General features: G+C 48.7%; 1 protein-coding gene across 2 annotated transcripts; it reads left to right on the forward strand.

Moving 5' to 3' along the window:
* Positions 1–5,854: 5,854 nt before the first annotated feature.
* On the forward strand, positions 5,855–16,644 carry CHRNB2 (cholinergic receptor nicotinic beta 2 subunit). 2 transcript variants are annotated; one of them, XM_070951453.1, is made up of 6 exons: positions 5,855–5,964; positions 10,373–10,518; positions 11,712–11,756; positions 12,567–12,676; positions 13,315–14,317; positions 15,659–16,644. In XM_070951453.1, the coding sequence occupies exons 1-6, from the start codon at positions 5,907–5,909 to the stop codon at positions 15,812–15,814; spliced, it is 1,518 nt and encodes a 505-aa protein (XP_070807554.1). In that variant the 5' UTR covers positions 5,855–5,906; the 3' UTR covers positions 15,815–16,644. The 2 variants fall into 2 exon arrangements, with proteins under 2 accessions (XP_070807554.1, XP_070807553.1); XM_070951452.1 differs by lacking the exon at positions 5,855–5,964 and having other exon boundaries at positions 10,313–10,518.
* The last annotated feature ends 1,679 nt before the right edge of the window (positions 16,645–18,323 follow it).

Consider the following 18,323-nt stretch of genomic DNA (forward strand, 5'->3'; position numbering starts at 1 on the left):
TGGGACCTGTAGTCCAAGAGGAGAGGGAGGGGATGATGGGACAGGAGAGGGAGGGGATGATGGGATGGGACCTGTAGTCCAAGAGAGGAGAGGGAGGGGATGATGGGATGGGACCTGTAGTCCAAGAGGAGAGGGAGGGGATGATGGGACAGGAGGTGTGGCCCAAGAGAGGGAGGGGACGATGGGATGGGACCTGTAGTCCAAGAGAGGAGAGGGAGGGGATGATGGGACAGGAGGTGTGGCCCAAGAGAGGGAGGGGACGATGGGATGGGACCTGTAGTCCAAGAGGAGAGGGAGGGGATGATGGGACAGGAGGTGTGGCCCAAGAGAGGGAGGGGATGATGGGATGGGACCTGTAGTCCAAGAGAGGAGAGGGAGGGGATGATGGGATGGGACCTGTAGTCCAAGAGGAGAGGGAGGGGATGATGGGACAGGAGGTGTGGCCCAAGAGAGGGAGGGGATGATGGGATGGGACCTGTAGTCCAAGAGAGGAGAGGGAGGGGATGATGGGACAGGAGAGGGAGGGGATGATGGGACAGGAGAGGGAGGGGATGATGGGATGGGACCTGTAGTCCAAGAGAGGAGAGGGAGGGGATGATGGGATGGGACCTGTAGTCCAAGAGGAGAGGGAGGGGATGATGGGACAGGAGAGGGAGGGGATGATGGGATGGGACCTGTAGTCCAAGAGAGGAGAGGGAGGGGATGATGGGATGGGACCTGTAGTCCAAGAGGAGAGGGAGGGGATGATGGGACAGGAGAGGGAGGGGATGATGGGATGGGACCTGTAGTCCAAGAGAGGAGAGGGAGGGGATGATGGGATGGGACCTGTAGTCCAAGAGGAGAGGGAGGGGATGATGGGACAGGAGAGGGAGGGGATGATGGGATGGGACCTGTAGTCCAAGAGAGGAGAGGGAGGGGATGATGGGATGGGACCTGTAGTCCAAGAGAGGAGAGGGAGGGGATGATGGGATGGGACCTGTAGTCCAAGAGGAGAGGGAGGGGATGATGGGACAGGAGAGGGAGGGGATGATGGGATGGGACCTGTAGTCCAAGAGAGGAGAGGGAGGGGATGATGGGATGGGACCTGTAGTCCAAGAGGAGAGGGAGGGGATGATGGGACAGGAGGTGTGGCCCAAGAGAGGGAGGGGACGATGGGATGGGACCTGGAGTTCCCGCCCCAAGCCCCGCCCACCCGGGCCCGAAAAGCCCCGCCCACCCTCCCTCCCTCCCTCGGAGCGAGCTACCGGCCCCCCTCCCTCCCCCCCTCCTTCCTTCCCTCCCCCCCTCACCGTGATGTTGCCATGGATACGGACCGGCCCTCCCCCAGCCGGCCCGGGCAGGAACTCGCAGCCCAGCTCGTCCGGGCAGGCGCGGGCGATGCGGAAGCGCTCGTGGCCGCGGTGGAAGATGGACTCGAGGAGCCGCAGCTCCCGCCTCAGCAGCGCGCGCCCCGGCCCCGCCCCGCCCGCCCCGCCAGGCCCCGCCCCGCCCGGCCCCGCGCGCTGCATCGTCCCATCGAGCGGCCCGCCGCCGCCGCCGGGGCCCCCCGCGCGTCCCCCCACACCGCAAGATGGCGGCCGGGAAGGGCCCGCAGCCGGAAATGACGCCACCGCCGCACGCCGCGCCCACACCCGGAGGAGGAAGAGGCGGAGCCCCGGATGAAAGGAAGGGAAAAAAAAAAAAAAGGCCCGACTAGGCCTCAAACGCCACCTCCGTCGTCATGGAAACCGCCGCTTCCGGTCCTGGCTCCGGAAGAAGCCGGCGCCATCTTGTTCACCATAGAGACCGCCGCTACTCCACTTAAAAGTAGGTAGGTAGAGCGGCGTCCGAGCAACCCATAGAGAGTGGCTCTCCCCGGAGGAAAGAAGGGCCTCGCTCGTTTTTTTTTTTACAGCGGCCCCTGCCGGAAAATCTGGGTTTTGTTCAGCTTGGAGGAGGAATCATCCAGACTGGGGATTTATTATCTCATGAACTGCTGAAATATTTATAGATTTATTTATTTTTTAAAAAATTGCATCATTGGGCTGAGATTAGACATGGTGTTGACTGGGGGGGACAGGATTTATCCCTCTCCTATAGGTGAAGACTGGGGGTGGGTGGCGGAGGAGGACCCAAATAATTTGCAGCGGATGTTGGACGGATTGTAGGCTGCAACCGGGGAATCCCAGCCTTCAAAATGCATTCATTGTGCAAAACATAACGCAATGCATAAGGTCACAACGTGACAGCTATATGTAGTTGCCCCAGAGAAGAGTCCATTGTAAGACAGGCAGTTGTATAAAAGTGACGAATTGTGCTTGGCAAGGAGAATGAGACGAATATTTAGAATAGAATAGAGTAGAATAGAGTAGAGTAGAGTAGAGTAGAGTAGAGTAGAGTAGAGTAGAATAGAATAGAATAGAATAGAATAGAATAGAATAGAATAAATATTGGAATGAAGAATAGAGTAGAGTAGAATAGAATAGAATAGAATAGAATAGAGTAGAATAGAGTAGAGTAAAGTTAAGTAGAGTAGAGTAGAGTAGAATAGAATAGAATAGAATAGAATAGAATAGAATAGAATAGAATAAATATTGGAATGAAGGATAGAGTAGAGTAGAATAGAATAGAATAGAATAGAATAGAGTAGAATAGAGTAGAGTAAAGTTAAGTAGAGTAGAGTAGAATAGAATAGAATAGAATAGAATAGAATAAATATTGGAATGAAGGATAGAGTAGAGTAGAGTAGAATAGAATAGAATAGAATAGAATAGAATAGAATAGATATTGGAATGAAGACTAGAGTAGAGTAGAATAGAATAGAGTAGAATAGAATAGAATACAGAATAGAATACAGTAGAGTAGAGTAGAGTAGAGTAGAATAATAGAGTAGAATATAGAAGAGAAAAATAGAAGAAAAGAGGAATAGAGTAGAGTAGAGTAGAATAGAATAGAATAGAATAGAATAGAATAGAATAGAATAGAATAGAATAGAATAAATATTGGAATGAAGAATAGAGTAGAGTAGAATAGAATAGAGTAGAGTAAAGTTAAGTAGAGTAGAATAGAAGAGAATAGAATTCCTTCATTGGAATGAAGGATAGAGTAGAGTAGAGTAGAGTAGAGTAGAGTAGAGTAGAATAGAATAGAATAGAATAGAATAGAATAGAATAGAATAGAATAGAATAAATATTGGAATGAAGACTAGAATAGAGTAGAATAGAATAGAATAGAATAGAGAATAGAATACAGTAGAGTAGAGTAGAGTAGAGTAGAGTAGAGTAGAGTAGAGTAGAGTAGAATAATAGAGTAGAATATAGAAGAGAAAAGTAGAAGAAAAGAGGAATAGAATAGAATAACAGAGTTGGAAGGGACCTTGGAGGTCTTCTAGTCCAACCCCCTGCTTAGGCAGGAAACCCTCCACCACTTCAGACAAAGGGTTATTCAACATCCTCTTAAAAACTTCCAGTGCTGGAGCATTTACAACTTCTGGTGGCAAGCTGTTCCACTGGTTAATTGTTCTAACTAATTAATGTAATTAAGGCTATGAAAATTGTTAATCTCATTACTATTATTTGGGACCAAAATGATTGATGCCCAGATGTCACACTGTTCATGTATTTAATATTTATACATACTTAAAAATAAAATTAAAAAAATTAAAAAGTGGGGAGGGGGGAGGGAATTTACAACCTCTGGCTTTTTCAGTTGGACCCAATGGGTTGCAACAGCTGCTGGTGACAGCTTTTTTTGGGAGTGGGGAGCTAACCCTTCACACACACCCCCAGGGACCTTGTTTTAAAAAACCTCCAAATCAATCAATCCCCTCGTTGGGCTTTTGGAGTTCGTAAGCATTAATCTTTCGAGTTCTTAGCGACTCTCCTAGGAAATGCCCTTCCTGAGCCGACTTGTCAGATGCAAGTCCGTAAAAGAAGAAAAAGTGTGAAAAGCTTAAAGGATCCGTGTGTTACGCAACACAACCCTTTGGGAGTTTCCGTGCAAAAAGGAAGAGCAAAAAATGCAAGCTGCCTCCCTTCCCATTGCATGCTCTTCTGCATGCGAACCGTTGCACATCCGTGCCGACATTTAAATCTATTTGATGCTTCTTATATCAGTGGCTAAGACGCTGAGCTTGTCGATCGAAAGATCGGCAGTTCAGCAGTTCGAATCCCTAGTGTCGCGTATAACGGGGTGAGCTCCCGTTCCTCGTCCCAGCTTCTGCCAACCTAGCAGTTCGAAAGCAGGTAAAAAAATGCAAGTAGAAAAATAGGGACCACCTTTGGTGGGAAGGTAAGAGCGTTTTCCGTGCGCCTTTGGCATTGAGTCGTGCCGGCCACATGACCGCGGAGACGTCTTCAGACAGCGCTGGCTCTTCAGCTTTGAAACGGAGATGAGCACCGCCCCCTAGAGTCAGGAACGACTAGAACCTTTACCTTTTACTTTATATCTAGAAAATACTGCGTAGAGATTTCTAGGTATTGGTGAACCTCGCATGAAAAATCAGCTCTCTTAAATAACCAGCAAAAGAGCCATTTTGTATAAATATATCACACCTGCACAGGTGGGCAGTGTCACTCTTTCCTTTCACCCCCCCCCATTCAAAACTACCTAGGGTCCCCTCCCCCAGAGGCTTAGGATGTGCCTCCAACCCTAGACAGCACGGCTGATGGGGAGGGATCATGGGAACTGTAGTCCCAAACACTGCGATGGAGGGCGCCCGATGTGCCCCCCTCCTCTCCATCCCTCCCTATGAGAGCCTCGTTTTGTCTTCTCTCGAACCCAGGACCGCTGCTCATCAAGAAACAGAGGGCAAAAATTATATACAATGCATCAAGGTGGAGTTGCTGATGTCTTCTCTCTGATTTGCCCTTCGGCCTTTGAACAAATGGGATATAATTATCTGACCGACTCAGGATGCCAATTTCTCCCCTGAGGTTCCCCTCCACTCCCACAATTCCAGATCCCAGATCCCTGATGCATTCCCTCCTCCCCCGGTGGCAGGAGAGGACCGACAGCTCTTTGGGAGAATCCAACTGGGGCCTACCGCAATCCAGCAGAAGGAGCTGTTCCCCCACCCCCCCCCTCCACTCCTTTCCAGCGCCAATGGGATGGCATCTTCCTTGCTGCGTCAAATGGAGGCGGTGATGCCAAGGCCTTGGGGAGGATACTTAATGTAGAGAGCCAGAAGCGCCGGCGGGGCCAAGGAACAGAGGCCCGGCCTCCCCTTTTTTTTCTGTGCATTGGGGTGAAGGAGGAGGAAGAGGAGGAGGAGGAAGAAGAGAAGGAGAAAGAAGAGGAGTAGGAAGAAGAAGAGGGAGAAGAAGAGGAGGAGGAGGAGGAAGAAGAAAAGGAGAAGGAGAAAGAAGCGGAGGAGGAAAAAGAAAAGGAGGAGGAAGAAGAAGAAGAAGAGGAGGAGGGGGAAGAGGAGAAGGAAGAAGAAGAAGAAGAAGAGGAGGAGGAGGAAGAGGAGAAGGAAGAAGAAGAGGAGAAGGAGAAAGAAGAGGAGGAGGAAGAAGAAGAGGAGGAAGAACAAGAAGAGGAGGAGGAGGAGGAGGAGGAAGAGGAGAAGGAAGAAGAAAAGGAGGAGGAGGAGAGGGGGTTCCGGTGGCACTGCCCACCGTTGCCCGGCGCAGCTGACCCAAAGCCATTTCAGCACCACGGAGAGCGCAGTAGACGAGCCGCTCGGATTTCAGCACCGTGGACAGCGGTGCGGCATGGAAGAGCCCATCTTTTGAAGCGGGTAGGGGGCAAAGACCGCGAAGGGCGACGCCCCCGCCCACCCACCTTGGAGACGCCCCCCTTTCCCTGCCTTCCCACCCCCGCTTCATTGGAGCCTGGCTGCTGAAGGAGCCCCCTTCCCCACGGGTGGAAAAGGAAAGATTGGCGGGAGGCGGGGTGGAAGGGATGCTCCTTCCTGAGAGTAGACGATGAACCCAACATCCATGGCTCTCCTCGCCTGCCTCTGCCTCTTGGGGATGCTGAGAAGTAAGTGCGTGGTTTTCGGTAACGAACCCCCCACCCCTTTTCGTCCCTGTAAAATCCAGGGCTTTGTTTGAAATGGGATGAGGGCCTGGTGGTTCTCGCCTCCCCGGAGGGAGCAGAGCAGGGTAGCCACTTCCAGTGGGGGAAAGAACGGCTATCGTTAGTGGGCTCCAAAACCCCGGCAGTGACTCTATTAACTCAAGGTTGCAAAGGACTCTGGCCACTAGGCCCTCCTCCCCCTTCTCCCTGGGGTTTGAGACAGGGAGGCCATATCAGGACTCCTGATTTTTTTTTAAAGAATAGGATAGGATAGGATAGGATAGGATAGGATAGGATAGGATAGGATAGGATAGGATAGAATAGGAAGTAGAGTAGAGTAGAGTAGAGTAGAGTAGAGTAGAGTAGAGTAGAATAGAATAGAATAGAATAGAATAGAATAGAATAGAATAGAATAGAATAGAATAGAATAATAGACAATAGAGGAGGGGAAGGGAAGGGAAGGGAAGGGAAGAGAAGAGAAGAGAAGAGAAGAGAAGAAAATGGAATGGAACAGAGTAGAATTTACAATTTATGAGAATGGAATGGAATGGAATGGAATAGAAAATAGAATAGAAGAAGAAGAAGAAGAAGAAGAAGAAGAAGAATAGAATAGAATAGAATAGAATAGAATAGAATAGAATAGAATAGAATAGAATAGAATAGAATAGAATAGAATAGAATAGAATAGAATAATAGACAATAGAGGAGGGGAAGGGGAGGGAAGGGAAGGGAAGGGAAGAGAAGAGAAGAGAAGAGAAGAGAAGAGAAGAGAAGAGAAGAGAAGAAAATGGAATGGAACAGAGTAGAATTTACAATTTATGAGAATGGAATGGAATAGAAAATAGAATAGAATAATAATAAGAAGAATAGAATAGAATAGAATAGAATAGAATAGAATAGAATAGAATAGAATAACTACAGCCATACTACATGGGTAAATATACTTAAACAGCACCGTCAAAATTAGGTGTTTGGGGGCAAAGAAATGTATGATGTAGATTTTTTTTTTTTAAAAAAAAATGGAGAACTGCATCGTTTTCACCAGTTCAGACAGGATTTTTCCCTTCTTCGCCATTTCGTAGAATCGTGGAGAATCCTTACGGTTGGACATAACAACCTTGGAGGTCATCTAGTCCAGCCTCCAAATGAAAATCCGCAGACAAATGGCTGTCTAACCGTTGCCCATAACCCTTCAGGGATGGATTCCCAGAATCCCAGCAACCAATTTGTTGTTCAGCTGCTTTCCAGCCTTCCCAGTAACAAAAAAAATCTTATTTCCCACTTGCTTCAATCTGGTTTCTGTTCTTCCTTTTAGCTAAACAGGCCCAGTTTTTAGACTCTTCCTCCTAGGGTGAAGCCCCCCAAAGCCCCCTCCCTCCCTCTCTCTCTCTCTCTCTCTCCTTGTCCTTCTCATCCCTTTTCCTCAGTTTTCTCCTTTGCGTTGATGCAACCCAAACAGAACAAGAGAGATTCAGGTTTGGTTCCAGTGGGTTTCAGACAACCCAGAAATCCACTCCCAAGATTTTCATTTCAGTGGGTTTTTTAAATGTTTCCTGTCTTGGGAAAGATAAAAAAAACCTCAGTTGTTGGTTTTTGTGCTCGTTGCGCAGATAAATTTCTTCAGGCCAAGAATCTCCTCGGGGCTGTAGGGAAAAAAACGGGATTTATTTGGGTCCTGGCTTTTGGGTGGATTTCTCTGCATTCTTTCCTGAAATTCGAATGACGCTAGCCTCCCACTTTCTTTTGGCAAACGAGAGAGAGAGAGAGAGAGAGAGAGAGAGAGAGAGAGAGAGAGAGAGAGAAAGGAAGGGAGGGAGGGAGGGAGGGAGGAGGAAAGGCAAGGGAGAGAAAGAAACAGAAAGACAGAAAGAGAGAGAGAGAGGAAGAGAAAGCCAGAAAGAGAGAGGAAGAGAAAGAGAGAGACAGACAGATAGACAGAAAGAGAGAAAGAGAGAGAGAGAGAGAAAGACAGAAAAAGAGAGAGGGAGGAGAGGCAGAAAGAGAGGCAGAAAGAGAGAGGGAGAGACAAAGAGAGAGAGAGAGAGAGAGACAAAAAGAGAAAGAGAGAAAGGAAGAGAAAGAGAAAGAGAGAGACAGAAAGAAAGACAGAAAAAGAGAGAGGGAGAGGGAGAGAGAAAGAAAGAACGAGAGAGAGAGAGAGACAAAGAGAAAGACAGGAAGAGGGAGAGGAAGAGAAAGAGAGACAGAAAGAAAGACAAAAAGAGAGGAAGAGGGAGAGGAAGAGAGAGACAGAAAGAAAGACAAAAAGAGAGGGAGAGGAAGAGGGGGGAGAGAGTGAGAGTGAGAGAGAGAGAGAGACGAAGAGATTACTCATACCAGCCATCGGGGAATACCAAACAGATCACAATCGGATTGCCGGAGAATCTAAACGAACCGTCCTCTGGTTCCCAGAAGTATTTCAGGCAGCTATTTTTTGGAGAAGGGAATTTCGGTTCTGGCCTGATTCTGTCAAGACTCTTCACTCACAAGGTTAATGAAGCCTCCAGCCTCTGAGGCAGTCTACCTTCCTTTCCAAAGCTGCCCAGAATCACTCCCAGCAGTGAGGATGGGGCAGCACGTATACATTTAATAAAATAATAAATCAAGAATTTAAAAACGGTTTCCAGGCTGGAAATGAAAGGAGGAACGTGTTCTTAGGGTTAAAAATTCAGGATGCTGTTTTTTTGGTCCAGAATTGAGGTTCTGGATACCATCACCGGAGGTTTTTAAGAAGAGATCGGACAACCATCTATCCCGAAATGTCAAGTCTAACTAAGAGAAGGGCTAGAGGTATAAGATGACAATCTTCCAATAATTGAGGGGCTGCCCCAAAGAAGAGGGGGGGGGGTTCCACCTATTCTCCAAAGCCCCTGAAGGCAGGACAAGAAGCAACGGATGGAAACTAAACCAAGGAGAGAAGCAACCTCGAATTAAGGAGAAATTTCCCGATCGTTAGAACGATTAACCAGCGGAACAGCTGGCCACCAGAAATTGTAGGTGCTCCAACACTGGAGGTTTTCAGGAGGAGATGGTCTGAAATGGCGTAGGGTCTCCTGCCTGATTAGGGGGTGAGACTAGATGACCTCCAAGGTCCCTTCCACCTCTGTAATTCTTTATTTCACGGTTCACAAAATTAAAGAGTCGGGAGGAAGCTGGAGGTTTTTTAAAAAAACAGACCGGACAACCATTTGACCAGGATGATGCAAGCTCTCCTTTTTTTGTTTGTTTGTTTATTTATTTATATTAATTCAACTTATATACCGCCCTTCCCCCCAGGGGGACTCAGGGCGGTGGACAGCCAAACTTAAAACACATAGTACAAAAGTGAAGAAAAAACTAAAATGAATTAAATCATCGGCATTTCCAATTTAAAATCCCAGATCTGCAAAATCGAAAAGTTCCCAATTTAAAACCCAGAATCAGTAAAATCGAAAATTCTGGGTTTATAAAGTTTTTATTTTCTTTTAATACAAACATTTCACCTTTCGTTAGACAGCGTGTCGTCCCGAGTACGTATTTTTGCGTCATCACAATGAAAATTTACCACCAGATCCACATTTTGTATCTATCGTTATATTGCTGCTAATGCTTGACCTCCCTATGATTATAACATTTCCCTTCTTAACTTATTTGCCTTTATCATACATTTTTTTACATTTATTCTCTAACCACCGGTAGAATAACTCCCACGTATTATAATAATCAGATTCTTCCTTTCCTTTAATTGCAAAGTGTTAATCTATTCACTTCCGCCCATTCGAATATTTTCTTAACCACGTTTTCAGCCGTTAGGGATCTCTTCGCTTTATCCAAATTTTGTGCCATACAAGGTCCCCTTGGACGGGGGGTTGGACTAGAAGACCTCTGGAGGGCCCTTCCAGCCTCTATGTTCTTATGCAAAGAGGGGTGGGTGGGGTGAGGAGAATTCCTGCCCCCTTTCCACCTTGTTCATCACCCAAAAATACCCCTTTGTCTGTTCGCTTACAGGGATCAACACAAATGCACACACAAAAAAACCCACCCACTTCTGAATACACAAATCAGTTGTTAGCAAACTGGCATAAAAGCACTTTGGGCACGAGGGAGTTAGGCAAACGGAGCGCAGACAGCCTGTGTAAGTGCCGGAGGGCTGCGCCAAGCCCCATTTCGAGCAACCGTTGCCCCATGGGTGACGGCGGGGCAGAGAAGGAACAAGGAGGCCCATAGCCAAAAAAATAAAAATTTTAAAAAACGGATTTGATACGAAGAGCCGAGTTCTAATCCTGCCCGCGTGCTCCAGGTTTTGGAGATCTGGATTCACGCTCCGCGAGAAGAAGGCAGCCTTCATGCGGGCTTCTAACAGACACCGCTCACCCACCCCGTTTTATTTCAGGGGGTCTGGGGACCGATACGGAGGAGCGGCTCGTGGAGCATCTCCTGAATCCGTCCCGGTACAACAAACTCATCCGTCCGGCCACCAACGGCTCCGAATTGGTCATGGTGCAGCTGATGGTCTCTCTGGCTCAGCTGATCAGCGTGGTATTGTATTTGGTTTTATTTCTTCAACACCCCACTTTCCTTACGTTTAATTAAGACGTCAAGGCTGTTGCCGTGCCTGAGAGGGCTTCCTTCTCCTATTTTCCTCACGACAACAACCGTGTGAGGTGGGTTAGGTTGAGACAGAGAGAGAGAGACTGGCTCAAAGTCACCCAGTCGGCTTTCATGCCTAAGAGAGGACTAGAACTCACTGTCTCCTAGTGATTGGCCCAGAATCAATCAATTGGCTTTCGTTCCGAAGGTGAGACTAGAACTCCCAGTCCCCTGGTGATTGGCCCAAAGTCACCCAGCCGGCTTTCATGCCTAAGGCGGGACTAGAACTCACTGTCTCCTAGTGATTGGCCCAGAATCAATCAATTGGCTTTCGTTCCGAAGGTGAGACTAGAACTCCCAGTCCCCTGGTGATTGGCCCAAAGTCACCCAGCCGGCTTTCATGCCTAAGGCGGGACTAGAACTCGCCGTCTCCTGGTGATTGGCCCAAAGTCACCCAGCCGGCTTTCATGCCTAAGGCGGGACTAGAACTCACCGTCTCCTGGTGATTGGCCCAGAGTCACCCAGTCAGCTTTCATGCCTAAGGTGGGACTAGAACTCCCAGTCACCTGGTGATTGGCCCAAAGTCACCCAGTTAGCTTTCATGCCTTAGGCAGGACTAGAACTCGCCATCTCCTGGTGATTGGCCCAAAGTCACCCAGCTGGTTTTCATGCCTAAGGCGGGACTAGAACTCACTGTCTCCTTGTGATTGGCTCAAAGTCACTCAATCGGCTTTCATGCCTAAAATGGGACTAGAACTCCCAGTCTCCTGGTGATCAGCCCAGAGTTACCCAATCGGCTTACATGCTTAAGGTGGGACTAGAACTCACCATCTCCTGGTGATTGGCCCAAAGTCACTCAATCGGCTTTCATGCCTAAGGTGGGACTAGAACTCCCAGTCTCCTGGTGATCAGCCCAAAGTCACCCAGCCGGCTTTCATGCCTAAGGCAGGATTAGAACTATGACTACAGTTCTCCCCATCAGAGGCTGTCTGGATTCGGCTTGTCAGAAACCTTCTGGATTTGGGGGAAGAGACGGACCTGATCATGGGGTTTGCCTTCCGCCTGGACCATGTCTGTTCACTCTCCCCCTCTTTTTTGGGGGGGTGTTTCTTTCCTCTCCTCCTTCCCATTTCTACCTGTAGCACGAACGAGAACAGATCATGACTACGAACGTATGGCTAACCCAGGTACGCTTCGTTTCCTCCTAATTCCGGGTTCGTGCAGACAGACGTACCTCTAAGGGTTGGGCGAATAGATTGCACAGGACGACCAAGGAGGCTGAAGGACCAGAGAGGCACGTAGGGGAGATCTGGAGGCCATCTAGACTAACCCCTCCGTTAATGGCGGGATCCACGCGGGCAGAATTCCAGTGGGGTCCTTTCCAGTTGGAGCTTGTTCTCCAGGAAGGAGAGGCTGACCTCTGCAGAGGAAAACATCTTCCATTCTGTTGTCCTTCAGAAGGTCTGCTAAGTAATCTAGAAGTTGTCCGAGCCAATTTTAAGGAAGGGATCCCAAATCCCAAGAAAAGGAGATGGGCTTTGGTAGGTGGGATCCATAGCAAGGGTGGGCTTCAAAAATTTTAGCAAGGGGTTCTCTGCCCGGTTGCTGGGAGTCGTCCTCCTGCACATGGCGGGGGAGGATTGTTTGTGTCCTCCCCAGGCTTCGGAGGCTTTCCTTGAGCCTCCGGGAGGGCGAAAACGGCCTCCCCAGGCTCCGGAGGCCCTCTGGAGGCTGGAAACGGGCCCGAACGTCTGGTAGGCCCGTTTTATGCCCTCTCTGAGCCTCCACGCGTGCCCTGCACTTACCTGTATCCAAAACGGGCCGTGTGGGGACTCCTGGGAGGGGCGGGGTGGGTGGGTGGGATTTGGGGGTTCTCTGAACTACACAGAATCTTAGCTAGAGATTCTCCCGAACCCCCACGAACCCCCAGCAGGCCACCCCTGATCCATAGCTAACTTGAGTGATTGTCCTCGGAGTACGGTCTCCATCCCTTACAGGAATGGGAAGATTATCGCCTGACGTGGAACCCCGAGGAATTTGACGACATGAAGAAGGTGCGGCTGCCTTCCAAACACATCTGGCTGCCGGATGTGGTGCTTTACAACAAGTAGGTAACCAAGAACGGTCGCTACTAAACCCGGGAGTTGGTAGGAACTCAAGATTTCCCACAGGGTAGCCTTCTAATTGGGGCGGTGTTGGGTCAACAAGGATTGTGTGTCAAGTCAGTGAGGAGAGAGGGAGGCGTCTCGTTATCATCCTCGCTAATTTGAAGGGGGAAAAAATGGATTTTCAATTCCACGGCCAAATGAATCAATTTCAAAATCTCTTCTAGTCAATTTCATAGTGCTAATTAAAGAAAAAAAAAATCTGATTATCAGAGATTGGGGCAATTCTTCCTTCAGTCTCTGGTCAATTCCACAGCCCAACTGAGTCAATTTCTGAATGCCTTCTAGTCAATTTCATAGTGCTAATTAAAGAAAAAAACAACTGATTTGTCAGAGATTGGGACAATTCTTCCCTCAGTCTCTGGTCAATTCCAATTCTGGCAAAGGTCACGGGGAACCCAGATTCACTTAATAACCGCATCAGGAACGGCGGTTAAAATGGGGCGATGTTCAAATTAACAAATGTCTCACTTAGCAACGGAAATTTTGGGCTCCACGACAGTCGTAAGTCAAGGACCGCGTGTGAAAAAAATTCAGCTTTGATCCCAATTAGACTTGTTCTGATCTCTCCCGTCTCCAGCGCGGATGGAATGTACGAGGTGTCCTTCTACTCCAACGCGGTGGTCTCTTACGACGGAAGCATCTTCTGGCTCCCGCCGGCCATCTACAAGAGCGCTTGTAAGATCGAGGTCAAACACTTCCCCTTCGACCAGCAAAACTGCACCATGAAGTTCCGCTCGTGGACGTACGACCGGACGGAGATCGACCTGGTGCTGAAGAGCGAAGTGGCCAGCTTGGATGACTTCACCCCCAGCGGCGAGTGGGACATCATCGCTCTGCCGGGACGCCGCAACGAGAACCCCAACGACTCGACCTACGTGGACATCACCTACGACTTCATCATCCGCCGGAAGCCGCTGTTCTACACCATCAACCTCATCATTCCTTGCATTTTGATCACCTCCCTGGCCATCTTGGTCTTCTACTTGCCGTCCGACTGCGGCGAGAAGATGACCCTCTGCATCTCGGTTCTTCTGGCCCTCACCGTCTTCCTGCTCCTCATCTCCAAAATTGTGCCCCCGACCTCGTTGGATGTGCCCTTGGTCGGGAAGTACCTCATGTTCACCATGGTCTTGGTTACCTTCTCCATCGTCACCAGCGTCTGCGTTCTCAACGTCCACCACCGTTCTCCCACCACCCACACCATGCCTCCTTGGGTCAAGGTGGTCTTCCTGGAGAAGCTGCCCACCTTGCTCTTCCTCAAACAGCCCCGCCAGAGCTGCGCCCGCCAGCAGCTGCGTCAGAAATGGCAGAGCCAGGAACGGGCGTTGGGTAGCTTCTTCCTGAAAGGAGGGACCCACTCCTGCACCTGCTACGCCAACCCGTCCACCGTCAAGAAGTTCGGGACAGGGAGCAGCAGCGGACGGACCTTCACCGAAAGCTCAGATGGGGTCAACGGTTTTCGGGAGAGGATGGGCCAAGCGGTGCCCGAGCAGGAAGCCTGCTGCTGCGGGTTGGAGGAGGCGATCGACGGGGTACGCTTCATCGCGGACCACATGAAGAGCGAAGACAACGACCAGAGCGTGAGTCGGCCGAGGGATAGGTCAGAAAATGAGGACATCTTCTCGGAGAAACATTTGGGGGTTACATCGGAGGCTGTCCCAAGCCTTCTAGAACTATGTTTCTCTACTAAGAGTGGTGGACTTCAACTCCCAGAGTTCTTCAGCCACATGCAATTCATGCATGGAACTCTGGGAGTTGAAGTCCACAGGTTATAAAGCATGCTGGCTAGGGAATTCTGGGAGTTGAAGTCCATAGATATAAAGCATGCTGGCTGGGGAATTCTGGGAGTTGAAGTCCAAATATTATAAAGCATGCTGGCTGGGGAATTCTGGGAGTTGAAGTCCACTAATTATAAAGCATGCTGGTTGGGGAATTCTGGGAGTTGAAGTCCAAATATTATAAAGCGTGCTGGCTGGGGAATTCTGGGAGTTGAAGTCCATATGTCTTAAAGCATGCTGGCTGGGGAATTCTGGGAGTTAAGAGTTGAAATATTATAAAGCATGCTGGCTGGGAAATTCTGGGAGTTGAAGTCCATAGATATAAAGCGTGCTGGCTGGGGAATTCTGGGAGTTGAAGTCCACGGATATAAAGCGTGCTGGCTGGGGAATTCTGGGAGTTGAAGTCCATAGATATAAAGCGTGCTGGCTGGGGAATTCTGGGAGTTGAAGTCCACGGATATAAAGCGTGCTGGCTGGGGAATTCTGGGAGTTGAAGTCCATAGATATAAAGCGTGCTGGCTGGGGAATTCTGGGAGTTGAAGTCCACGGATATAAAGCGTGCTGGCTGGGGAATTCTGGGAGTTGAAGTCCATAGATATAAAGCGTGCTGGCTGGGGAATTCTGGGAACTGAAATCCACAGCTCTTAAATTTGCAACGGTTGAAAAACAGTATTGCAGAAGATTCAAAGTTTCCAGTAAGTGGCATAAAGCTGTGGAACCAGTTTGTCTCATGGTGAAGGTGCTGGCTTCGAAACCGGGCGATGGTAGAGTTATAGTTCTGCTTTAGGCGTGAATCCCAACTGAGTGACTTTGGATATTTCTCTCTTCCTGTCCTAGGAATAAAAGCAGTAGCCAAATCTTTCGGAAAATATTGCCAAGAAAACTGCAGGAATTTATCCAGTCACCATTAAATCATTTTCTTTTCTTTTTTTAAAAAAATATATATATTCATGAAAAATAGCATCCTAAGCATAAATGTTTGCTAGGCAGGGGGAATAAACAAATCGCAATTAGTTTTAGTCTTACTTTTGGCCCAAATAAGCCAAGACGATAACCGTCGCCACCACTAGAGGGCGGTAAGAGGCAGCTTCCAAGCCAGATCCAATAGAGGGCGCTAATCCCCGTTCGTTGTCCCCTTTCCAGGTCAGCGAGGACTGGAAATACGTCGCGATGGTGATCGACCGCCTCTTCCTGTGGATCTTCATTTTTGTCTGCGTCTTCGGCACCATTGGCATGTTCCTCCAGCCCCTCTTCCAGAACTATGCCACCAATTCCCTCTTGCAAATCAACCATAACTAGCCCCACCTCGGATGGTGGCCAAGGGTGGACTTCTCCTGCCCTCAGGAGGGACAGAGAAAGGGACACCCACCGTGGCTCTTCCTAAGGACAACCATCTACCAAGAGGTGACCAAAGACCTTTCACCTGTCCATCTCTTGGCCTTTGGTTGAAGGCCAGGAAGACAAGACGATTTGAGGAGAACCTCAACAAGTTCTGGAAGAGGTTCGTTGCTTTGGAAAACCTGGGGACCAATGGGATGACCTGGTCAACCAGATTGGTAGCCTTTCTTGACATGAAGCAGGTGTTCATCTACCCTATCGGGACCATCTTGAGTAGCAAGGAACCGCTAAGAAAGGAAGTTCTCCTACCCAAGATGGTCAAACCATGTTCCTTGCGGCCATGAGGTCCTACCAAGAGGTGGCTCTTGGGAGGATGGTCGGGTTTCCCCAAATCTTTTCAGGAACAAGCTGGCCCCACCAAGGATGGGAAGGCCTCCCCTTTCGGAGCAGAAGGTGGTGATGGACCAAGGATGGTGGAGATACCTTCTGGAGTTTCACTGCCGTCGGGCGTTTTAGATTAGTTCTCCTCTCCTAAACAAACCATGGCTTAGACCAGTTATGGGATATTAGCTCCCAACTCAGGAAAATATATATATATAGATAGATATTTATGTTTATATCCATCTTTCCTGGATCTCTCCATGAAGCTGCAGAAGAACGGGCTTTGCAGTGGCCAAATAATGGTCAACAGGCTTGGTTAGCTTGGACAATCCTTGTTTGTTGAAGGGCAGACAAACCATGAAGGGCATTGACCACTAAGTCTGCAAAACTCTTAGATGGGGTGGAGAGAAAAGTGGGGGGATGAGTTTCCAACTACATGGAAAGTTCTGCTGCCGAACGATCTACAGGTAGTCCTCAAACTTACGACTACAACCGGAATCATTTTTTGCTGCGGTTGTTAAGTGAATCACCGCCGTTAAACAAATCCGGCTTTCCCTTTTGACTTCGCTTCTCAGGAGGTCGCAAATGGGAGATCGTGCGACTCCGGGAATACAGCGACCGTCGTAAATACATGCCCGTTGCTAAGCGCCCGATCAGGTGACCGCGAGGAGGCTGCGACGGTCATTAAGTGCGAGGATAGGTCATTCACAATCCTTCTTTTCCAGCGGTGTCGCAGCTTTTTGAACGGGTCACGAAAGAAACGGTCGTTAAGTTGAGGACTGCCTGTGTTTTGCCTTTTTCGTCCTTCTGGGCAGGTGAGATTTCCTTACCTGCCGGCGAGGACGGATGTCCGAGACAAGAGAGAGAGAAAAAAAATGGGTTTGGGCAGAGATGATAGTTTTTGACTTCCCGTCTTCCCGTACCCTCTCCTACCAATGCTAGTGTTGAAATAACAATAAAAATAGATCACCTATGACCGGAGATCTGTCTTTTGATGAGGTTGCTATGGGGGGGGGGTATTTGGGGGGGGTCACATGGGGAGGGGGAAATTGAGTGGTGCGGTGGAGTGGAGTTCTCTCCTCACAATCGGGAAGCTGTGAGTTCGATCCTAGGAAGAGGCAGATATTTCTCTCTCTGGGCACAATGAGAATATTATCTGCTGAATAAAACTCCGCTCTGGCAACAGGAAAGGCATCCGGCCAGTAAAACACTCAGCTCCATTCAGCTGCCCAGACTCCATCCCGATGCAAGGGATTATGGGGTCATTAAAAGAAGATGATGGGAAGGGGGAAATTGATCGTCCGGCTTGCAATGAAGTCACAGAAATGGGGTTTTTTTTTGGCAAGCTATCGGGTCATTTCGGCCCCGTTACAAAGTACAAAGAACAGGGTTGCGACGCTCAGGATAAGCCAGAGTTTCTCAACTTGGGGATCTTTTGAAATTGCTTGGACTTCAACTCCCAGAATCCCCAGCTAGCATGGTTTAAGACTAGAGATGGGAAGGCCTGGGGAAAAAGAAACAGGTTTTTTTCCCCATAAAAACTTAAGTTTTCCCCTCCATTTTTTTCAGTTTTTTTCCCCCAGGCTTTCCCATATCAATTTAAGACACGTGGCCTCCCAATTTCCAAAAATCCCACAGGCTTTAATAAGATATGTGGGACTTCAACTCCCAGAATGCCAATGGCTGGCTGGGGAATTCTGGGAGTTGAAGTCTTAAAAAAGTACATTAAGAAACTGCTCTTAAGACCAAAGTTTATGCTCAATTCACTGCAGTTGTTAAGTTCGTCCCACGGTTGTTAAGTGAATCTGGCCTCCCCCTTGCTGATCAGACGGTCGCTAAAGGGGATCACATGACCCTGGGAGCGTCATAAACCCAAGTCAGTTGCCAAATGTCCTGAATTTGGATCACGCGATCGTGGGGATGCTTACGACCACGGTCGTTCAGTGTGAAAGACAAACCTAAGTCACTTTTCTTCAGCGCCCATGTAACTCCGGTCATTAAATGAACGGTTATTAAGTCGAGGACTCCCTGCAAAACGAAAATGGCCGTGACATGGACAAAATTGGCCTAAATTTGGTAGAAATCGTCT

Source organism: Pituophis catenifer, unplaced genomic scaffold, assembly GCF_029215685.1.
Source record: "Pituophis catenifer annectens isolate HBS135680 unplaced genomic scaffold, rPitCat1.0.hap2 SCAF_10, whole genome shotgun sequence".
Classification (NCBI taxonomy): Eukaryota; Metazoa; Chordata; class Lepidosauria; order Squamata; family Colubridae; genus Pituophis; species Pituophis catenifer.

Coding starts and splice junctions, on each gene's coding strand:
- CHRNB2 (XM_070951453.1), top strand. CDS start 5,907: ATGAACCCAACATCCATGGCTCTCCTCGCCTGCCTCTGCCTCTTGGGG. Junction 5,965..10,372: donor CCTCTTGGGGATGCTGAGAA/GTAAGTGCGTGG, acceptor GTTTTATTTCAG/GGGGTCTGGGGACCGATACG. Junction 10,519..11,711: donor TGGCTCAGCTGATCAGCGTG/GTATTGTATTTG, acceptor TTCTACCTGTAG/CACGAACGAGAACAGATCAT.